This window comes from Carettochelys insculpta, chromosome 5, assembly GCF_033958435.1.
Source record: "Carettochelys insculpta isolate YL-2023 chromosome 5, ASM3395843v1, whole genome shotgun sequence".
Taxonomy (NCBI): Eukaryota; Metazoa; Chordata; order Testudines; family Carettochelyidae; genus Carettochelys; species Carettochelys insculpta.
In genome coordinates, this window is record NC_134141.1 from 73,165,857 (window position 1) to 73,185,547 (window position 19,691).

Here is a 19,691-nt window from a genome sequence, read left to right on the forward strand (position 1 = left end):
ACCCTAACCAAACCTCATCTGATTATAATAAATCTATTATCCCAAAGAAGATGAATAAACTTAAGTTGTTTCATTTAAAGCTGCTTCTACACTCACCCCCTCTGTCAGAGGGGGCATGATAATGAGGCACTGACATACATAATAAGCACCTCATTAGCATAATAGCAGCTGCTCAGATTTCAAAGTGCAGCATTCAAAATGCAGACTGGCAATGTAGATGGGAGCAGCTTCGAAATAAGTTCCCTATTTCAACATTCCTTTACTCCCAAGTAATTTTGTTGTTTCTTCACTACCAGTCTGCATTTCAAAGTCTGCACTTTGAAATTCGTGTGGCCACCATTATGCTAATTAGGCACTGAATATGCATATCATTGCCTCATTAGCCTGCTTTATCATGCCACCTCCAACTGACAAACCAAACCCAAACTGATTATAATAAGAAACAGGTGATAAAATCTACAAAACAAATATGGTTATTGTGGCAAATTTAAATCATTACTATTTATTCACATTAGAAAATACTAATTTTAGTCATTCCACTCCCTATGAAAGGCATAATCTAAACACCTTTAAGATACAAGTCTGTTTTAAAAAGCATCAGTTTGACCAGTAATTTTACCAGCATTCAAGCAATCAGGATATTTTTTCTTCTTTTTTTTCTTTGTGTAGAGGGGAGAAAAGCTAAAGCATTTCCTCATGATTCTCTTTCACAAAACTGTCTCGTATTTAAATATATCTTCTTCCTCGAGTGTCCCCGTGGGTGCTCCACGATAGGTGTCGGGCTCGCCCCGGCGCCGCAGATCAGATCTTACCAGCAGTTTCTGCTGGACCGCGCATGCGCTGGCGCATGCCGCTCCCTTGCGCGCTCCCGGCCATGTGTGCGATCCGGTCCCTGCCAGTTCCTTCTTAGCTGCCATCGGTTGCAGACTGAATCCGCTCAGGCTGCGGCCAGAGTCAGTGTATTTAGAGTTTTCAGAGTTTGAGTTCCTTTTCAGAGTTCTTAGTTAGATTGTTTTGTTTCTTTATTGCAAAAAAAAATATATATATATATATATATATAAGTAGAAAGTCTTAGTAAACGAGAAGGAGGAGCGGAGGCAACCCGGGGATGTGAAGGCCAGTAGGCCTCCTGCCGTGGCAGGCTGGAGTCCGTGAGAGGGGAACATGCACAGAGAAGGTGCTAAGTACCCTATTAACAGCTCAAAGACTCACCGCAATGTTCTCTTCAGGATTCAAGAAGTGTGAGTCATGCCGCGAAGCTATGCCAGCCTCTGATGGGCACAGTCAATGTATTAGGTGCCTGGGGGAATCACACATCACCCAGAAATGCTCCTTTTGTGCAAAGCTCAAGGCCAGAGCCAGAAAGGATAGAGAAATGAGGCTGAAAATGCTGCTGTTTGATAAGGCCCTCCAGCCAGACGTGTCAGAGAGGCCTCAACCGGAGGGACCCACAGGGCTCCATAAAAGGAAGGCGCTGTCCCTCACCCCCTCAGTGCAGAAACGGAGGAAGCTCTCTCCAGCCTGATCCCTGTCGGCGGCCACAGCGAGTGGGGCAGGCGTAGCACGCAGCCCCCAGCCGCAGTCACAAACAAGCGGCCGCACAGCAGCGCACGTGGCAGAAGCTGAGCCTCCGATTACTAAGCAGCCGGTCCGCGCAGTGTTCAGAGCGGCAGCCAGGCAAGCGCCACAGACCCCCGCGGTGCCAACGGTGCAGGGCCAACAGGCACGCAGCCTGCAGGCACCGGAGGAGACCACCTGCGCGGCACCGCAGATGAGCGTGCCGAGTGCGACGCTGACAGCGGGGCCGAGATCCCTGGCATGGGAAGGGGCGGAGCCAGCCCCGCAGGGGAGGGGAAAGGCAGCAGGGAAAACCGGGCACCGCAGCCCTTCTCTGGACAGGGCTGCACGGCTGCTCTCAACAAGTCCTCCCCTTATGCTGCGAACACCAACCAGGAGACATGGGTCTCCCCCAGCCTACCCAGAGCCTCCTTGTCCGTTCCTCCAACCAGTGTCACCATGGCTCGGGCCACCCTCGCCCTTTTTGGGATTTGACCCACAGGCATACACCCAGGGGCAGGTCCCCCTTGACCGTCCAGTACCCCCGTGGGCACTCACGGACGGGGACGGAAACACAGATGTCTCGGGGGGAGTTGGTTTTGGAAACCCGAGATTTTCCCTCGCAAGCCTCCAGTGAGAGGGTGTACCACCGACAGCAGGACCCTGAGAGTTCAAGGGAGGTCTACCCTAGTGGTTCCTCCTTGTCCTCCCCCGACGAGGCTATGGCCCCCGGGGATGTTGCCCCCCCGCCCCCCGGGACGACCTCAAACAGTTTCAGGAGCTGTTTAAAAGGGTGGCTTTCACGCAAGGCATCCAAACAGCAGAGGTGCACGAGAAGCACCACAAGCTCCTCAAAAGCCTGAGGCCTCCGGCCTCGTCCAAAATCGCTATCCCGCTCAACGAAGCAATCATGGAGTCTGCTACCACCATATGGCAGACCCCGGCTTCCGCTCCACCTATAAACAAGAGAGCGGATAAGAAATGCTTCGTCCCGGCGAAGGGCATGGAATTCCTGTTTAGTCACCCACAACCAAATTCTCTGGTGGTAGAATCGTCTCAGCAGAGATCGAAGACTTCCCAGTACAAAGCGGGGGGAACAGACAGAGATGCCAAGAAGCTAGAGCTATTTGGCAGAAAGGTATACTCTTCCTCCACCCTGCTGCTGAGAGTGGCAAATTATGCAGCACATCTAGCGAACCACAATTTCGACAATTACTCCAGGCTTACTTCTCTCATGGATTCCCTTCCAGAAGATAAGAAGCCGGTGCTGAAGGCCATCGTGCAAGAGGGCTATGCAGCTTCGAGGATAGGAGTCCAGATTGCCCTGGACGTAGCAGACACGGTGGCATGCTCAACGGCTACAGCAGTGGTCATGCGCAGGGAATCCTGGCTCCAGACATCGAGGGATCTGCAGGCAAAAATTGTCGATCTCCCTTTCGACATGCAGAAGTTGTTTGCAGAGACAACTGATTCGGTCCTTCATTCCAGTAAAGACTCAAGAGCCACACTCAGAACCCTGGGTATTTATACCCCTCCATACAGAAAGAAAAAGGATTACCCTCAACAAAGGTGATACCTGTACCAACCTCAGCGTGCTCAGTACCAACGGGGCTATGACCAAGGGCGGCATCAACAGGAACAACAGTATAGAACTCCTAGGCGACGTTGCCAACAAGGCCGTGCATCCTCGGGGCAGGCCCAAAGGCAACAAGTTTGACAGACAGGTCGAGGGCTGCACTATCACTACCATCGCGCAATGTCATCCACAATTAATGTTCCATCACTGCCTCCGACCGTTCCACTCACAATGGCAAAAGATCACCACAGACAAATGGGTACTAGAGATCATAGCCATGGGTTACGTGATCCCCTTTCAGTCGCTCCCACCGCCAAGACCTCCGCCCAGGCCTCATCTCAGGGATGCCTCCCACGAGGCGAAACTCAAGCATGAGGTGGACCACCTGATGCTTATAGGGGCGGTGGAAAGAGTGCTGGAGCGACTCCAGGGGAAAGGGTTTTATTCATGATACTTCCTCACAGAGAAGAAAACAGGAGGCTGGAGGCCCATCTTAGATCTTTGAGTCCTCAACCGGTACTTGCGCAAACAACGCTTTCGGATGATAACAGTCGCCTCTATACTCACGGCACTGGACGATGGAGATTGGTTTGCAGCCCTCGACTTACAAGATGTGTATTTTCATATAACGATCTACCCGGCTCAGACATTTTCTCCGGTTTATGGTCAGCAAAGAACATTTCCAATACAAGGTTCTGCCGTTCGGCCTCTCCGCGGCCCCCAGAGTCTTTACCAAGACCCTGGCAGTGGTGTCAGCCTACCTGCACAGACGGGGGTATTTATATTCCCATATCTGGACAACTGCCTACTGAAAGGGGCCTCGAAGGCAGAGGTTCTACGCATGATACGTGTAACAGCAAACACGTTTTCTTCGCTGGGCCTGGTCATCAACCTTGTGAAGTCAGGTAGACCCCACACAGGACATAGAGTTCATAGGGGCACGCATAAATTCTATCACAGCAAGGGTTTATCTACCCGACGCTCGCTTTCGCGCCATCGGTTCCCTGGTACAAGTCATTACATACAGCCCCATGGTGCCGGTTTTAACGTGCTTGCAGCTGCTAGGCCACATGGCAGCGGCAACGTTCGTGGTACAGAACGCCAGACTGCATATGTGCAACCTACAACATTGGCTGGCGAGTGTCTACAAGCTGGCATCCCACACCATCCGCGGGGTGGTGTCGCCCACGACAGAGGTGCGCAGATCACTGCAATGGTGGGTAAACCCCAAGAACATGCTAACAGGGGTACCCTTTCACCAACCACAAATCTCTATCTTTCTCACCACCGACGCCTCCCACATAGGGTGGGGAGCACACATTGGCGAAAAGGTGACGCAAGGACTGTGGTCCCCTACGGAACAGTCGCTGCATATAAATATACTGGAGCTCAGAGCAGTGTTCAACGCCTGCAAACACTTTCGAGACCACATACAAGGCAAGGTAGTCGGGATCAAGACAGACAATACCTCCACCATGTTTTATATAAATCGACAAGGCGGAGCTTGATCCCGTGCCTTATGTGCGGAAGCAGTCCAATTGTGGAACTGGTGCATCACCAACAATATAACGTTGAAAGCCTCGTACTTACCAGGCGTTCACAATGTGAAGGCAGACCAGCTGAGCAGGCGCTTTGCACTCACGCACGAGTGGCAGATCCGCTCCGATCTGCTACGACCGATCTTTCATGCATGGGGGTTTCCCCAGATAGACCTGTTTGCCACTCAGCACAACAAGAAGTGCCTCCAATACTGCTCCAGGGCAGGACTGGGGCGGGGGTCCTTGGGAGACGCGTTTGTGATTTCGTGGAAGGGCCCCCTGCTTTACACGTTTCCCCCCCCACAGTGCTCATCCACAAGGTCCTGCAGAAAGCCAGGAGGGAGAGAGCCCGCATGATCCTAGTGGTCCCTACATGGGATCGACAGCAATGGTTCCCCTTGCTTCTGTGCATGTCGGATTGTCCACCGCTTCGCCTTCTGGTGGCACCGGACCTGCACACGCAGGCTCAGGGGTCCATAGTGCATCCACACCCCCGAGGCCTGCGCCTACAAGCATGGTTAATCCATGGCTCAGCTCCCTAGAAAGTACATGTACGGAGGGAGTACAACAAGTCCTGGAAAATAGCTGAAGGATCTCCACCAGGAAGACCTACAAGCAGAAATGGACTTGATTCACTGCATGGTGTTCCACCAAGCAGTTAGCTCCCCTTGAGGTGCCTATACCTGTAATACTAGAATACTTACTGGACCTCAAGAGAGGCGGGCTCTCCCTCTCCTCGTTGAAGGTCCATCTCGCCGCTATATCGGCGTTTCGGAATGAAGAGGAAGGGCCCACGGTGTTTGCCCATCCTGTTGTTAGGTTCCTGAAGGGGCTGGTAAACCTGTACCCCCCTTGGAAACCACTTCCACCATCGTGGAGCTTGGACCTGGTGCTCAGCGCGCTAACGGGACCACTGTTTGAACTCTTAGCCACAGTTTCCCTCCGTCTCCTTACGATAAAGACAACCTTCCTTCTTGCAATCACGTCAGCTCGCAGGGTGAGTGAGCTCGCAGCAGTTATGGCAACGCCACTCTGCACAGTATCCTCAAAGGAGGCGGTAACCTTACGGCTGCACCCAGCCTTCGTTCCGAAAGTTTCTTCAGAGTTCCATCTTAACGAAGCTTTAGTTTTACCCTCGTTTTACCCGAAGCCTCGTAGCTCCAGCAAGGAGGCGCGCCTACACCTCCTGGACGTGAGGAGGGTGTTGGCCTTCTACATAGACAGGACTAAGTCCTTCCGGAAAATGGACAGACTCCTAGTCTCTCTCGCTCCCAGGTCAAAAGGAGAGGGTCTCTCTTTACAGAGAATCTCGAAGCACATTGTGTCCTGCATAAAGATGTGCTACGAACTTCGAAAAACTCCTTTACTGGCCCCGCCTAGGGCTCACTCCACCAGGGCGGTGGCGGCATCAACAGCCTTTTTCAAGGGCATCGCGCTAAAAGACATCTGCAGAGCGGCGACCTGGTCATCCTATGGCACCTTCGCCAAGCATTATGCCCTACACTGGGTATTCCAAGAGGATACCCGCCTCTCGACAGCGGTCCTTTCGGGGGCAAGCTGCACATAAATCAATTACCCACCTCCTTTCTTGGGTTACTGCTGGGTAGTCACCTATCTTGGAGCACCCACGGGGACACTCGAGGAAGAAAGAGAAGTTACTCACCGTAGTAACGATGGTTCTTTGAGATGTGTCCCCGTGGGTGCTCCACCACCCGCCCATCTTCCCCGCTTTGGATCTCTGTTTGGTATTTTTCAGGAGCATCCGAGGCGGTTAGTCAAGGAACTGGCGGGGACCAGATCGCACACGTGGTCGGGAGAGCTCAAGGGAGCGGCGTGCGCCGGCGCATGCGCGGTCCGGCAGAAACTGCTGGAAGGATCTGATCTGCGGCGCCAGGGCGAGCCCCACACCTATTGTGGAGCACCCACGGGGACACATCTCAAGAACCATCGTTACTATGGTGAGTAACTTCTCTGTCCGCTTTCATGAAGGACATGGATGTCTGGCTGGGTCTACACTAGCACCCCTCTTTCGAAAGGGGATGCTAATGACACTTCAGGGGATGCTAAGGAGGTGCTGCAGTGAATATGCAGTACCTCATTAGCGTAATGGGGTCGGCAGCTCTTCGAAAGCCAGGTATTTAATCCCACTTTAGGGAACCAAAGCCCAGTCCTATATTGATAGTCATCTCCTTAGTAGAGAAGATGACCCTGTCTTGTGAAGGGAATCTGCAAAGTGGCAGCATGAACTAACATCCAAACCTGAAAGCTGACTCTGCAAACTGACTTACACAGAATTTTTCAGAGCTGTGATGCTCCAAGCAATAGTCCTGACTTTGTCCTCCCAATAGTCTTTTGTAATTTGTCTCCATATTCATGTATTGTTTTCTTTTCTTGTATTTTTAACACTGACTGCACCAAATAATTGAGTCATTGGGCACACAGAGTCAATTTCTTTTCTCTAAGAAAGGCTTGCCCTGTAATCTTTCCCTCTTTGGAATATGAACATTTTTTACTCTTGGTTTTGCAATATTGTAAAGCAAATATGTACAAGCTCTCAGCTTCTCAATTGACATGCTCAAGTTAATCAATGACTAGTCATATGTCTGTGGTAACAAGTTGCCAGAGGTTGACTTGAGAATGGCTTCTACTTGGTAATATCGTAAATATTTTTAAAGGCCCTGACCTGAGGAATAGTATACCCCTAAAACTTAAGCTGCCCTGTGAAGTCTTTGAGGGCAGTGAAAAAAATTTGTGCTCTGTTAGGTCAGTCTAACCCATGCAGTAGATGCATCTGCTGTGAAAGTCTTCTATCAACCTGGCTGCTGCATCTCAAGGGGATGAATGTACCACAGCAATGAGGTGATTAAGAGAGTACGTAGCTTTCAGTATGGGTAGTTTTTGGCAATATTCGCAATGACTCCACTGGAAGTACTAGCTGGCCAATCTGATTAGAGCTAGTTGGAAAACAAACAATATAACTACTGGCGGGGGGAGGTGCATGAAATGAAAAACTGGGAAAAATTCAGTATAAATCAAAAGAAAATGTCAAAATTGATTTTTTTTTTTTTTTTTTTTTTGAGCTAATTTTTTTTTAAATCTGATTTTTGTGAGAGATAAGTCTCTTTCATCCTGGGTGCAGGATGAAAAATTCTGTTTCTCCACTCCCCAGGGGAGAGTTTTACTGCCTAGATAGTTGGGAAACAAAGCCTGAGCTCCCTGGTGTAACCTTACATATAGGCCACCATGAAGCTGAGGGTTTGCAAGCCCTGGGGCTTTGACTCCCCAACAAGCTGTTAAGTAAGTTTTCTGCCTGGTTGCCTCATTGGGCTCTCTAGCTCCTCTGCAGCCTGCCTATTTTGCTTGGTGTTCCTCAAAAGTTTTGACTGAATTTGTGCCTTCTCATGGAACTTTGATTGAATCAAAACAGTATTTCTGATGGAAAATCAAGCAGTGCTTGCCATTATCAATGACAGAATTTTGTCTTTACATAAACAGCTTTATTTTACATTATAAATACCACTTACACTTTGCACTATCATGGGAGTCTAATTAACATGCTAAGTGCACTTAAGCAGTTTGCATGCCAAGAAATGAATCCAGCTGCTGCTTTTTTATGTAAGACTTATTATCATCTGCTTCATGCAGGAATTTGGATTCAAGACAATACCTTATAGCAGAAGCTTGCCAAAATAAAGCTCTGGAAGGGAATGTTGATCATTTAAACTAAAAATTTATTTTGGGCTCCGCACTGCCTGTTCCTGTTGAAATCAACAGCAGAATTCCCTGTGATGTCAGTTGCAGCAGGATAGGGCCTTAAATCTGGAGGACATAGTTAAATTTGATACATTAATGCCACATTAAAAGCACATTAGTAAAACCATCCAAGTGCTTTAATTTAAGGAAAGGTGCAGTTACAGATTATCTTGCAACTTTAGTCAAACATAATAGCGAAAAAGTAGTTATTTAACAATTATCAACTCTTCTCTGACATGCCATGGTGTCCTGGTAAAATTTAGGGGAAAATGTGAAGATAAGAAATTCTTTTATAATAAGGTCTTTGCTCTTAATTAGGTCTGTAGTCAGTATAATTTTTTTTAGTTCCAATCTGTAGTTTGAAGTAGCAAACTTTATGGGTTCAGGAAAAAAACCTCTTCCACTTCCACTTGCCAAGGAAGGGTATTTTTCCAGCTCTGATAGTGCTCCATTCATGTAGGTTAAATTCTAAATTAAGAATATTATCTACTATTTCAGCAGGACAAAGGTGGTATAATCAAAAAGGGACAAATTTATTCTCCATCACTTCAGCTGAAAATGTTCTCAACTTAATATTTTATTTTAATGAACAGGATCCCAGTATTTTGCGGTGTTTGGAATTTTTCTTTTGAGTCACCAGAGGTACAAAGTGTGGCAAAATAGGAATGACATTTATTACCAAAAAAAGGATGACTAGTTAAGAATGTTGTCCCTAAATATTTATTTTCCTTTTAATTTACATGTAAGTTAAAATTAAGTGTATAACTTAATTACAGCCACAGTTTGACAGAAATCTGACAGAATTGCATGTTATCTGAACTACACATTTTCATGTATGATAATTTATAAAAAAGGGTTTGTGCAAAAGTATGACGTTCACATCAACCATATCACTGAGGCTTTTAAAAAAGTTTTAATGCTCTTCCAGAATCAGCCTGATTTTGTGCAAAGTGAAAGGCTGAAAGTTCTGGCTGTACTATATGATCATTTTGTGGTTGATGAAAGATGCTTAATTCTGTAGTCACTGAATATTTTCCTCAATGTTTGCAGAACTGTAAAATGGTTTTCCTCTTAGAGCTGAGGCACAGCCACCACTGTTGTATGAAGCTTCGTAATTGAAGAAAAAAATACAAAATAGCACATAGCTATAAAGATTCTATGGGCAAACAAAAGCAATTTGTATGATAGCTCTTCCTTCAGAAATTGGACACACACACACAGTACAAGTTTCCACATGGCTTTGATAAACACATTAGTCGAGTCCTGGATTTCTAGAACAGAAGAGCACTACTGCCGTTACCAAAAGGCACAAATATTTGTTAACACTGAATTCCATTTTCTTTTGCAGAGACTGATCATGTTCTAAATTTAGTCAGCAGACTCAATATGCTTAAGCATATTAACTTTTTGCAATATTTATTACACATAGGAAAGGAGCAATTCCATCACGAACTGAAATATTTAAACACAGCTAATTTAGCTAGGATGCTTGCACTATATTTTGATACTGTGTCAGAGAGAAAAACCAAGACAATATGATGGCTGTTGTTGTCATCCCTAATTCTACAACATCCTGATGAGGTGGTGTGCCTTATAATTCAGAATGAGAGAAGGCAGAGAAGTTTTCAGAATTAGATAATATAATAAGTAGTCAGGAGGAAATAGTTCCTTTGAAACATGTACACTTTATTTAACATTGAAGGGAGTCAGGTAGTACTGTGGATAGCCAAACTGTTGCAACTAAGGATTCTTCTGTGTCAGAATTTCTGACAGTAAACAAGATCTGATTTTTGAGAAGAAATTTGAGACTGTTTTGTAACCAGGAGCTATGCCTTCAAAAGGAAACAATTTTTTTTTTCCAAAGACAGTGAAGCTGTTCTCTAAATTCCCTTTTGGGACTTGTGGATAGTAGATCAACTGGTAGTTGTACTAAAAATACATTTAAACTTTTCATTTGTTTTTTGTTATCCAGTAATGGACAAATTAGGAAGTGACCTACCTAGACAGCAGCAAAACTGAAGGATAACTGCTGAGCATCTAAAATGGTGCCACTGTAAGATTGGGTGCATCAGTGTTTCTTGCATAATTGTCAACTGTGCATTGGTATAAGAATCACTTTTACTGCAAATTGTCATCTACACAGTCATTCTGAACTTTATTTCCCTATTCTTCTGTAGTCCTCTTTGTCCCCCCTCCTTCCTGCTTTTCATAGTGCATTGCATTGTTTTAATCAGCTTCATACTCCCATAATATTTTTGACATTCCTTTTTCAGGTTCACTCATTCATACAATGCCTCTTCATCAGACCTTAAACATATTTATTTGCAGTATAATTATTCCTGTGGGCCAGGGGAGGAGATGCTGTGCTGAGAAGCAGTGACTTTTAAAAAGATTTGAGGCCATGGGGTGGATAATCAGTTGAAAACAAGTTCCCAGTATGGTGATGTGGCCAAAAGAGCTGCTGATATCCTAGGGTGCATAAACATGGAAATCTAATGTGGGGCAAAGAGGTTATTTTTCTTCTGTATTTTGCACAATATTTGATGTATTGAAAACAATCCCCTCCCCCCAGTTCTAATCTACAGACAGGTTGAAAAGTTTTTCTTATGTTTCAATAAATGCCTGAGGGATAAATTATACAATAAATGTTCGTGTATTGTAACTAACGCTAATATTTCTTTAACTTGAAGTTTCAGCCCCAGAGTTTACGCCTGTCAGACATGCACAGAAAATCTCAGCTCTGGAGAGGAATAGTCAGTATCACGTTAATAGAGGGATGTGAACTGAAGGCGATGGATGCAAATGGATTGAGCGATCCCTACGTGAAGTTCCGACTAGGGCATCAGAAGTACAAGAGTAAGGTAACTCTTTTAAACTGTTGCTATGTAACATTTGTGATCTTATGCTTGACTTATAATACTTCTGGAATTTTATTGTATTACTACTTAGCTTTTACCGCACCTATAATCTTTGTATAGTTTTCTCTTATGACTAAAACTGAAACAAGTATGTGGATATTGGATTTTTCAATATGCCAAATAGTCCAATATTACAGTCCAGGACTATGTCTACACTAGAAGCATCTATTGACAGAGAAATCTTGACAGAACCTCTGACAGGTGGCTGCTTCACACAACGTGCTCTGTTGGCAGAGAACTGCCAGACTGTACTGCCCTCTGGTGATGACAAAACAGAATGCAGCTCCAGAAAAATGGCTGCTGGGCAGCCAGAAGCCCTCTGTCGACAGAAGCATTATTCTTCAAATTTTTGAGGGATAACACTGTCAAGGCAAATGCAGAGTTCTGTCAAGACTGACAGAACACTGTATGGGTTTAGACACTCGCTGAGTTGTGTCAACAGAAGGCCCAATCTAATCTGTTGACAAAATTCTCCTTGTATAGACACAGACCAGGTGTTCGTTTAGCTGCATCTCTAGATGAGAATCCTGGGAGTAGTGTCAGGTTCTTTTATGATGGGGCAGTTATTGGGGCTGGTGAAAATGATTTCCATCTGCTTGGGAATTAAGCATCCACAGATCAAATCAATCTGATTTGCTGTTGGTTGTCTTCTGGTTTGTGTGGAACTGGTCACCCCACTACAATGTCTACCCTTACAGGACACTGATGTTAATTAAAAGTGTAGTTTGAGGGTCTTCAGTTTATTTTTCCTTTCCTTTCTAATTGTCCTGACAGATAGGTTAGATTTCCAGGCTCCTATGGGGAAGGATAAAAATTAGGGCTGTTTAGTGATTTTTAAAAAATAAGCAGTTTTGATTGCACTATTGCACAGTAATGAAATCATTTATTTAAATAATTTTTGTTTTTAACATTTCAAAGAGATCTATTTTGATTACAATACAGAATAAAAGCAGCCAGTGCTCATTTTGTTGTTTTTCCTTTTGAATAGCTGCTATGTAAAAAGATAAAAACAAAATAGTGTTTAAATTCATCTCATACAAATACTGCAGTGCAATTTCTTCATCATGAAAGTTGAACTTATCCCTCCTTCTTATTCTTCCTTTAGAGGAATCATCTTGGTAAGTTTTTTAAATTTTAGAACGTTAGTATTCTGGAGACAGAAGTATGTAAAATGCACAGGAAGAGGACACATTCTTGATACTCCTCCTGTTGGTTGTGGTTTGGTTTCTGGTTTTGCCTCCTGTTTCAGAGGAAGAAAGTTTTATATTTAGAAATACACATACAGTGTTTGGAGGGGGCTGAGGGAGATGCAAGCAATGACTTGAGAAGGAGGATGAATTGCTGCTTTTGGAAGTGCGGTTTGTTACTGGACTTGCAAAATCTGACTGTGCTAGGTGGGCTGCCTTCAGCTAAGCGAGCCTTTGTGTGCAAGGGAGGGTGGAATTTACCTCAGTGATGAGACGGGGCATGGGGGGAGGTTGGTACAGGGAGCTAAGCTCACTGAGCCCAAATTTTTTGTGGGTATCCCGTGGACTGAGGGGACCAGCTGGGAGCAATAGGCATGGTGCAGAAGGGGTGGATGGTGGCAGTGGGCATGGCATGGAGGGAATGGTGAGGGGCCAATCCCCAGATCAAGGGGCTGACTGGGGAAATTGGGGCACTGTGTAGGATGTGGTATTGGTTTTGGACCATTTTTGTTCTTCATCTCAGAAAGTGAACTGATTCATACTCTGCTCACTCATTGGGAATAAATTGCTGATCTTAATCAGGCAGTGTGTGAGATTTTGGTATTTAGGCTCTACAGACTTCAGTATGTCGCCTCCAGATTTCTGAGCAGGACATGGAAACTATCTTGTCAATGTTTTGGGCCAACTGAAGTCAGAAGGCCATTATTTTTGTCATAAGAAAATATTTTGTATTGAACATGGTTGCAAAGATACTAATGAAATTTCTTTTCAGACTCATCTAATGAAATAATGTGCAACACTTTCAGAATGAATAGGAAAAAAAAATACTGCATTGTATTGGAGGTCTAGAAAGTAATCTCTTGCTGGACTGTTTGCTTTGACCAACCCAAAACAAAGGCAGGCTTAAAAACCGCTTTTTCTTGCATTTAAAAAGCTCCACAGAGAATGTTTTGCTTTTTGATCTTGGTGCTTTCTTTCATGTACCCATTTTCTATACCCTAACTTTATAGTTTGAAATAAACAGCTTTGCTTTTGAAGTTCCTAAGTGAGTGAATGATATGGGAAGGGGCAGTATGACTGAGGCTAAGATTTTTTTTTTATGGATATTTTGAGTAAAATTCACAGGCGGTCATGGGCAATAAAGAAAAAATTACAAAAGCCATGACCTGTCCCTGATTTTTACTACAACTATGTGCATGTTGGGGGGAAAAAGGATGATCTACAGGTCTCCATGCTGCCTGCCATGAGGCAGCTATGTGGGTACCAGAAGCTCCAGGGGATCACCACCAGGGGTTGGGTGTCAGACACCCAGTGTCCCCTACTACCCATGACTGGGAACTGGGGGGACCTCACCACTTGTCACAGTTGGATTGTGGGGCCCCTGCTGCCCACAGGTCTGGGGGCACACAGCAGCTGGGAGATATTTGGTTCCCCCGCTGGCCACAGCTTCAGGGGTTGGGGAACTCAAGGATTCCTCCTTGGTGACTGATAGCACCATCAGCAGCTCTGCAGATCCCCCACAGCTCTGAGGGTCTTGCAGCTCTTGACTGTCACAGAGGTTAATTGAAGTCACATGTTCAATGACTTCTACAACATCCATGACTATATTTAGCCTTAAATCTGACTGTTATATACTTTTAGAAACTGCAGGTTTCTTCAGGCAATATTCCATATTTTTTTCTGACTTACTGTCTTCACTCCACCTCTACATACAGAATAAATGTTACTTATTTTGACTGTGCTGCTGTTTGGACTAGAACCATAATTGCTGTGTGCATGGTGGGCTGTTGTCTTAACTTTTTCAGTCTGACTCTGATTAACTTTGGAATCATAAGAGATTGTAAAATACCTATGCATTCTGTTGTCAGTAATTCCTTACTGGATACTATAAAGCTCTTGACGTGTCTGAAGGTCCAGTAGGGTGAGAGTCAGCTCCTTAATTCTCTCTCAGCTGCTAGGCTGAGCAGCAACCAATTAAATTCTGCAAACATGAGAAATGCCTTCCCCCTCCCCACCCGCCCTGGGCTTCCTGTACCCCAAATCCCTCATCTTCAGCTCTCACCCAACCATCTGCCTCAGCTCTGAGCCCCTTATTCCAGAGTCCACTGTCCCATCCCTGACAAAACTGGTCAGCTCTCCTGGAGTTCTCTTACATCTTCCACAGCTCATCCACCTGTTTTCTCACAGAGGGGCCATGTCTACACTAGCACAAATCTTTGAAATAGCCACATGCAAATGGCCATTTCAGAGATTACTAATGAGGTGCTGAAATGCATATTCAGTGCCTCATTAGCATGCCACAGCTCTTTGAAATTGTCGTGTTTCGCTGCTGTGCAGCTCATCCAGATGGGGGACCTGTTCGAAAGGACCCCAGGAACTTTGAAATCCCCTTATTCCTAACTGCTGCTGTTAACCTAAGAGGATTTTTTGCTAAAGTGGCCTAGCTTTATGGAATATAGTTTTCCTCTCTGCATAGTATTCCTCTGGGCTCAGTGTAAATGTGCTTTTGATCGGAGATTTTTCTGTAACACAGCATTTCAGAGCCTCATTAGTGATCTTTGAAATGTCTATTTGCGTGACCATTTTGAAGATTTGCGCTAGTGTAGATGTAGCCAGGCTAAAATCAGCAAAGTTAACTGCTATCTGCTTTATACACAGTTGTATTGAATGTTTCCTGTTTCAAATTGTTGGCATCTCTAAGCTGACATCTTTATATGTACAAACCAAACTGTTGAAACCAAATCTTCATCTACACTTTAATGTTAACTTTCATATGTTCTGCTAAAGCTGTAGGAACTGAAAACTGCGTTCTTTGAAGGACCTGTAAGACTCTTAATGATAAATCCAGTGGAATTTGTTGAAATTAGTTGGCTGTCCCATAAGAGAGACATTGGGTCAATTTTTACTCCAGCTCAGTTCAAGAGTTACTGCTGTTATTAACCTATGAGGATGTTTTGCTAGAGTGGGCTTGCTTTGTGGAGTATAGTTTTCTTCTCTGCATAGTGTTTCTCTGGGCTCAGTGTAAATGTGTTTATCTGAGATTTTCCGTAGCAGAGCCCGTTCAGTTCACACATCTACTTTAGGCATCTTCATGCCTTGGAATGAAGATGTCTAGAGCTGTTACGCATGCTTCACAAAAGAACCATCCTCAGTTCCTTCTCAACTGCATGACAGTCTGAGAACGTACCTTTACGGCACCTGGTCAGTTTTGTTTTGTTTTTTTTTTTTCTTGTTTTGTTTGTTTTTTTCCCCCCTTGGAGTTCATCTTTTCTGTAGCTTAATCTAGTCTAGTGAGTTACTTGTTGTTAGTTGGAGAACCCTCCCCCTTTCTATTTCTGTTAGTTTTTTTTCCCATCTTAAACCCTCTTCTCCATGCTTTGAATAGCACCTGTCAGGGGTCATTATCACTCATTATGCCAAGTTCTCCAGGCTTTAAGCACTGCCTTTCCAGCTGGGAGTGCATCCTGGTTAGGATAGGTGGTTCTGCCACATTTTTAGGGACTCTGATAAATGGTCCGAGTTCTGTGTTCTACAAGTTCTGTGCAACTTCTAAGAGCGGATCTGGAAGAAACAGAGAAATTGAATTCTGGTTTTTCATGATGGATGTGCCCCTGAGACCAGCATTGGACCAGGGTATGGAGGACCTCTTTCACACCAGCCTTCAGCTGCACTTATTGCCTTGATACAGAGGTTGGACACTAGAGACCTTTACAGTATAAGGGTGACCAAGTTATTCCTCTTATGCTCAGATCTCTTGTTTAGATGCCTCCTATATATGATGTCTCTGAGTCATCTTCAGTGAGAGGAAAATGCATAAGGAGAAAGATCTTTATGACCACCCTTGTTGGTATTACTAACACTGGATAGCCTATCCTTTCTCCTTTGTCGTCCCCCTCACTAGCCATTTTGAGACCCCTTTACTCATCAACAATTTTTGAAAGCTCCTAGCTATTTCAGTAAGGATCACAGATATGTCAGTACCATATCTTCCTCCTTAACTTCAGGAGAAAACTTTCAAGGAGCAAGAGGCTAGCAGTAATGGAGTTGACATCCCCACTCCAATACAACTATCTTCTTGTCATCGGCAGCTGAATCTGTAATGCCTCAACCACCTTCTTTGGTGAATGATGTTAACGGTTCCTGACACTGCTTGAATTGTTGACTCCAGTTTCCTTAGAGCATTTGATAGTCACTCGCCAAATTGCATGACCAGTCAATAAGGTTGTTATGGAACTTGCTAAAAACACCTAGGAGACTGCTGTCGTGGCGCTATCTATTTGTAAATGGGCAGACAAAAATATTACACACCAGCCAAAAAATCTGAGGCTTTTGTTCTTCCATCCATCAACAAATTCTTTAATCAATGAGGCTGTCTCTACACTTACAAAAAAAACTTTGAAATGGCCAAATTGAAGAATACTAATGAGGCACTGAAATCAATATTAACATGCTGGTTAACATGCTGCTGGCTGCAGCACTTGGAAAGTGCTGTGGTTTGCTTGCCTGTGGCTTGTCTACATGGGGGCCCTTTTCAGTAGGAATAAGGGGAATTTTGTTAGCAGAGTCCTTTCAAAAAGGATCCCTCTGTAGATGAGCCGCGGGTGAGCGAACTAGGGCACTTTTGAAGTGCTGTGACTGGTGGCATGCTAATGAGATGCTGAATATTCATTTCAGTGCCTCATTAATATTCTTCGATTTGGCCATTATCATGGCCACTTAAGTTTTTTGTAAATGTAGATGTAGCCTGAATGTGACAGACAGCATCTCACAAAACACAAGCCTTATAACAAAGACCAAAGTGACTTAATCTGTTTGGTCACAGACCAGTGACTCTGCAATTCAGGATCACAAATTACTAAGCTTTGAAGCCAAAAGACAATCTCACCAGTCATGGTAAATGCAGCAGCTTTGTTGAACAGTTCCCTAAAGAACCCCTGAAAACATTTCCGCCACCATAGATGGAGATCCATTCTTAGCAAAGAGATCATCATAAGCTCGTCTAGCTGCAGCTGATTGTGACTCAGACCATCACCATGCATTGTGCATCCTGAGCACACTTATCTGGTTTTCCTGGGAGGTCCAAGACTGTGGAAGGACTTGCTTTTTGATGGACTCAACCTCTTGTCAGAATCCATGGCCAGATGTGAATGTGCCTTTTAAAAGGTATGTACACATTTCTTTGAAACATTTACTTATATGCCTGTAGATGAGAGAAAAATTAGTAGATTTCAGACCACACAGATTTCAACTATTCTAAGTGACAGATCTGCAGAGACAACAAGGAGACCAACATATCAAAAAAAAAATGTAACATAACAGAACTCTTACCACTGTCCAACTGTTCTCAGCCAGGATGATGGTCTGGCTGAGGGTCCAGAATATTTTTCCTTTTGAGAAATCCTACTTCTAACACTTTGGAGGTCAGTTTTCCCATTTCCAGCCTGGGAACAGATAATTTTGGATTTTATAATAATTGGTTACTCCAACCATATCATCTTCAACCTTCTCCAGGGCCCAATTTCACAAACTTTTATTGAGACAGAAGGTTGTTGCTCTCTTATTTGTAGTAGCCATAGAATCAGTTCCAGTCCAGAAAAAGAAGAAGGGTTTCTATTACAAATAATTTCTGGGTCCAAAAAGTATGCAAAATGGAGATCAATATTGTGTCTTAAGCTCCTATATGCCTTTGTGAAAGCACAAAATTTCAGGATGGTGCCTCTTGCAGATACAAGTCTAGTAGGTTCTAGAGACTTTTTTCTGCAAACCCTTGGCCTTCAGGGTGCATATTTATATGTTGCTTTTCATGCCTCACGTGAAATTTTTGTTTTATGGTTGGTAAGGATCATTTCCAATATTAAGTGCTTTTCTTCATCTTGTCCCCAGCTCTGAGGGTATTTTTAAAAGATGACATGACGAACAGTTATTCATTGATGTTAGCTGACAACATTTCCATTGCTCTAGTGATCGGCTGCTCAAGGGCTGATTTGCTTTTAGTAAAGAGAATAAGGTACCTGTTCCGTGGATTAGTATTTCAACTCAACATTGAAGTTCACTTTGACCGTACAATAAATGAAATTCACAGGAGCTTCTCTGGATGCCAGGACACTCCGATTTTTACCTTCCTGTGGACGGATTTGACTTTAAAAGACTCAAATAATTCCCTAAATATTGGTAAGAAAATACGTCCGCCTGCTTACACCCCAGGAATCTTTTCTGTGCATCAGCCTCCTTGAAATGAGAGCAGTCCAACACTTGTATTTACTTTGTTCCATTAATTAGGGGTACATCTATCAAGGTTGTTTCAGATAACAGCCTGAATGTTCTGCAGAAGGAGTGCTGCAAGAGCCTCGGTCTTTGTGCCAATGCAAAAAAGCTGTGGAATTAGTGAATAGCCAATTGTATAATGTCCAACAAATCTCAACAGGAATGTTTCCCAAAATTGATGGGCAGCTGGAGTTGGGTTCTCAGACACATGTGTTTTCTGACTTGGTGGTTCCCAGAAGTGGACCTCTTTGCCAACACCACCTCTTTGCCAACAGGAAGTGCATAAAAGTTGGTTCCAGAGGCAGATTGGATCCTTGGTCCCTGGGGAGTGCCTGCCTTTTTGCTTGGAGGATAAGCCTTCTCTGTGTATGTTCTCTGACCCCATTTGTCTTGAGAGTGTTGAATGAGAACAAACAACAAAGCTTGGGACCCCGTTAGTTGTTCTGTCTTGTCTGAGACAATTCTGGTATCCTTATCTGATTTGTCTCACTTCTTCTCTAGCATCAAAACTTGCTTGTTTGTTTACTTGTTTGCAGAATCTGAGTCTCTGGTCTGCAGAAATAAAACAGATACTGTTAAAAAGTAGGAAGATAGCTGTGGGAAACATGTAACTTCAGAAATGGAAAAGATGTTACCGCTTGTGTACCTAATGACAGTTCTTACCTGTTGTTCCTCTTTCCTTCTCCGCTGTTCTTGGCTATTTCTGTTGGAAGTGTAAGCCCTGCCCCTCTGCGCTTTTCATCAAGGTTCACTTGCCACCTGCAGCTGCTTTTTCATTCCTTTTGTGTAGGGATTTTGTTTACTCGTCCCATGCCAGCAACTTGATTAAGGAGGTGATGAACCTTTTGCCACAGATTCTGCATGAGTTTTAAATTTGATCCTTAATAGCATCATAAAC

At 44.3% G+C, this 19,691-nt stretch overlaps 1 protein-coding gene across 2 annotated transcripts in view; it reads left to right on the forward strand.

Annotated features, from left to right (window-relative positions):
• Positions 1-19,691, forward strand: part of MCTP1 (multiple C2 and transmembrane domain containing 1) — a 362,568-nt gene that overhangs the window by 171,549 nt on the left and 171,328 nt on the right. For both annotated transcript variants that reach the window (XM_074994208.1, XM_074994209.1), the window contains one exon: positions 11,115-11,285. In XM_074994208.1, the coding sequence (XP_074850309.1) occupies positions 11,115-11,285 (171 nt within the window). The remainder of the gene's footprint in view (positions 1-11,114; positions 11,286-19,691) is intronic.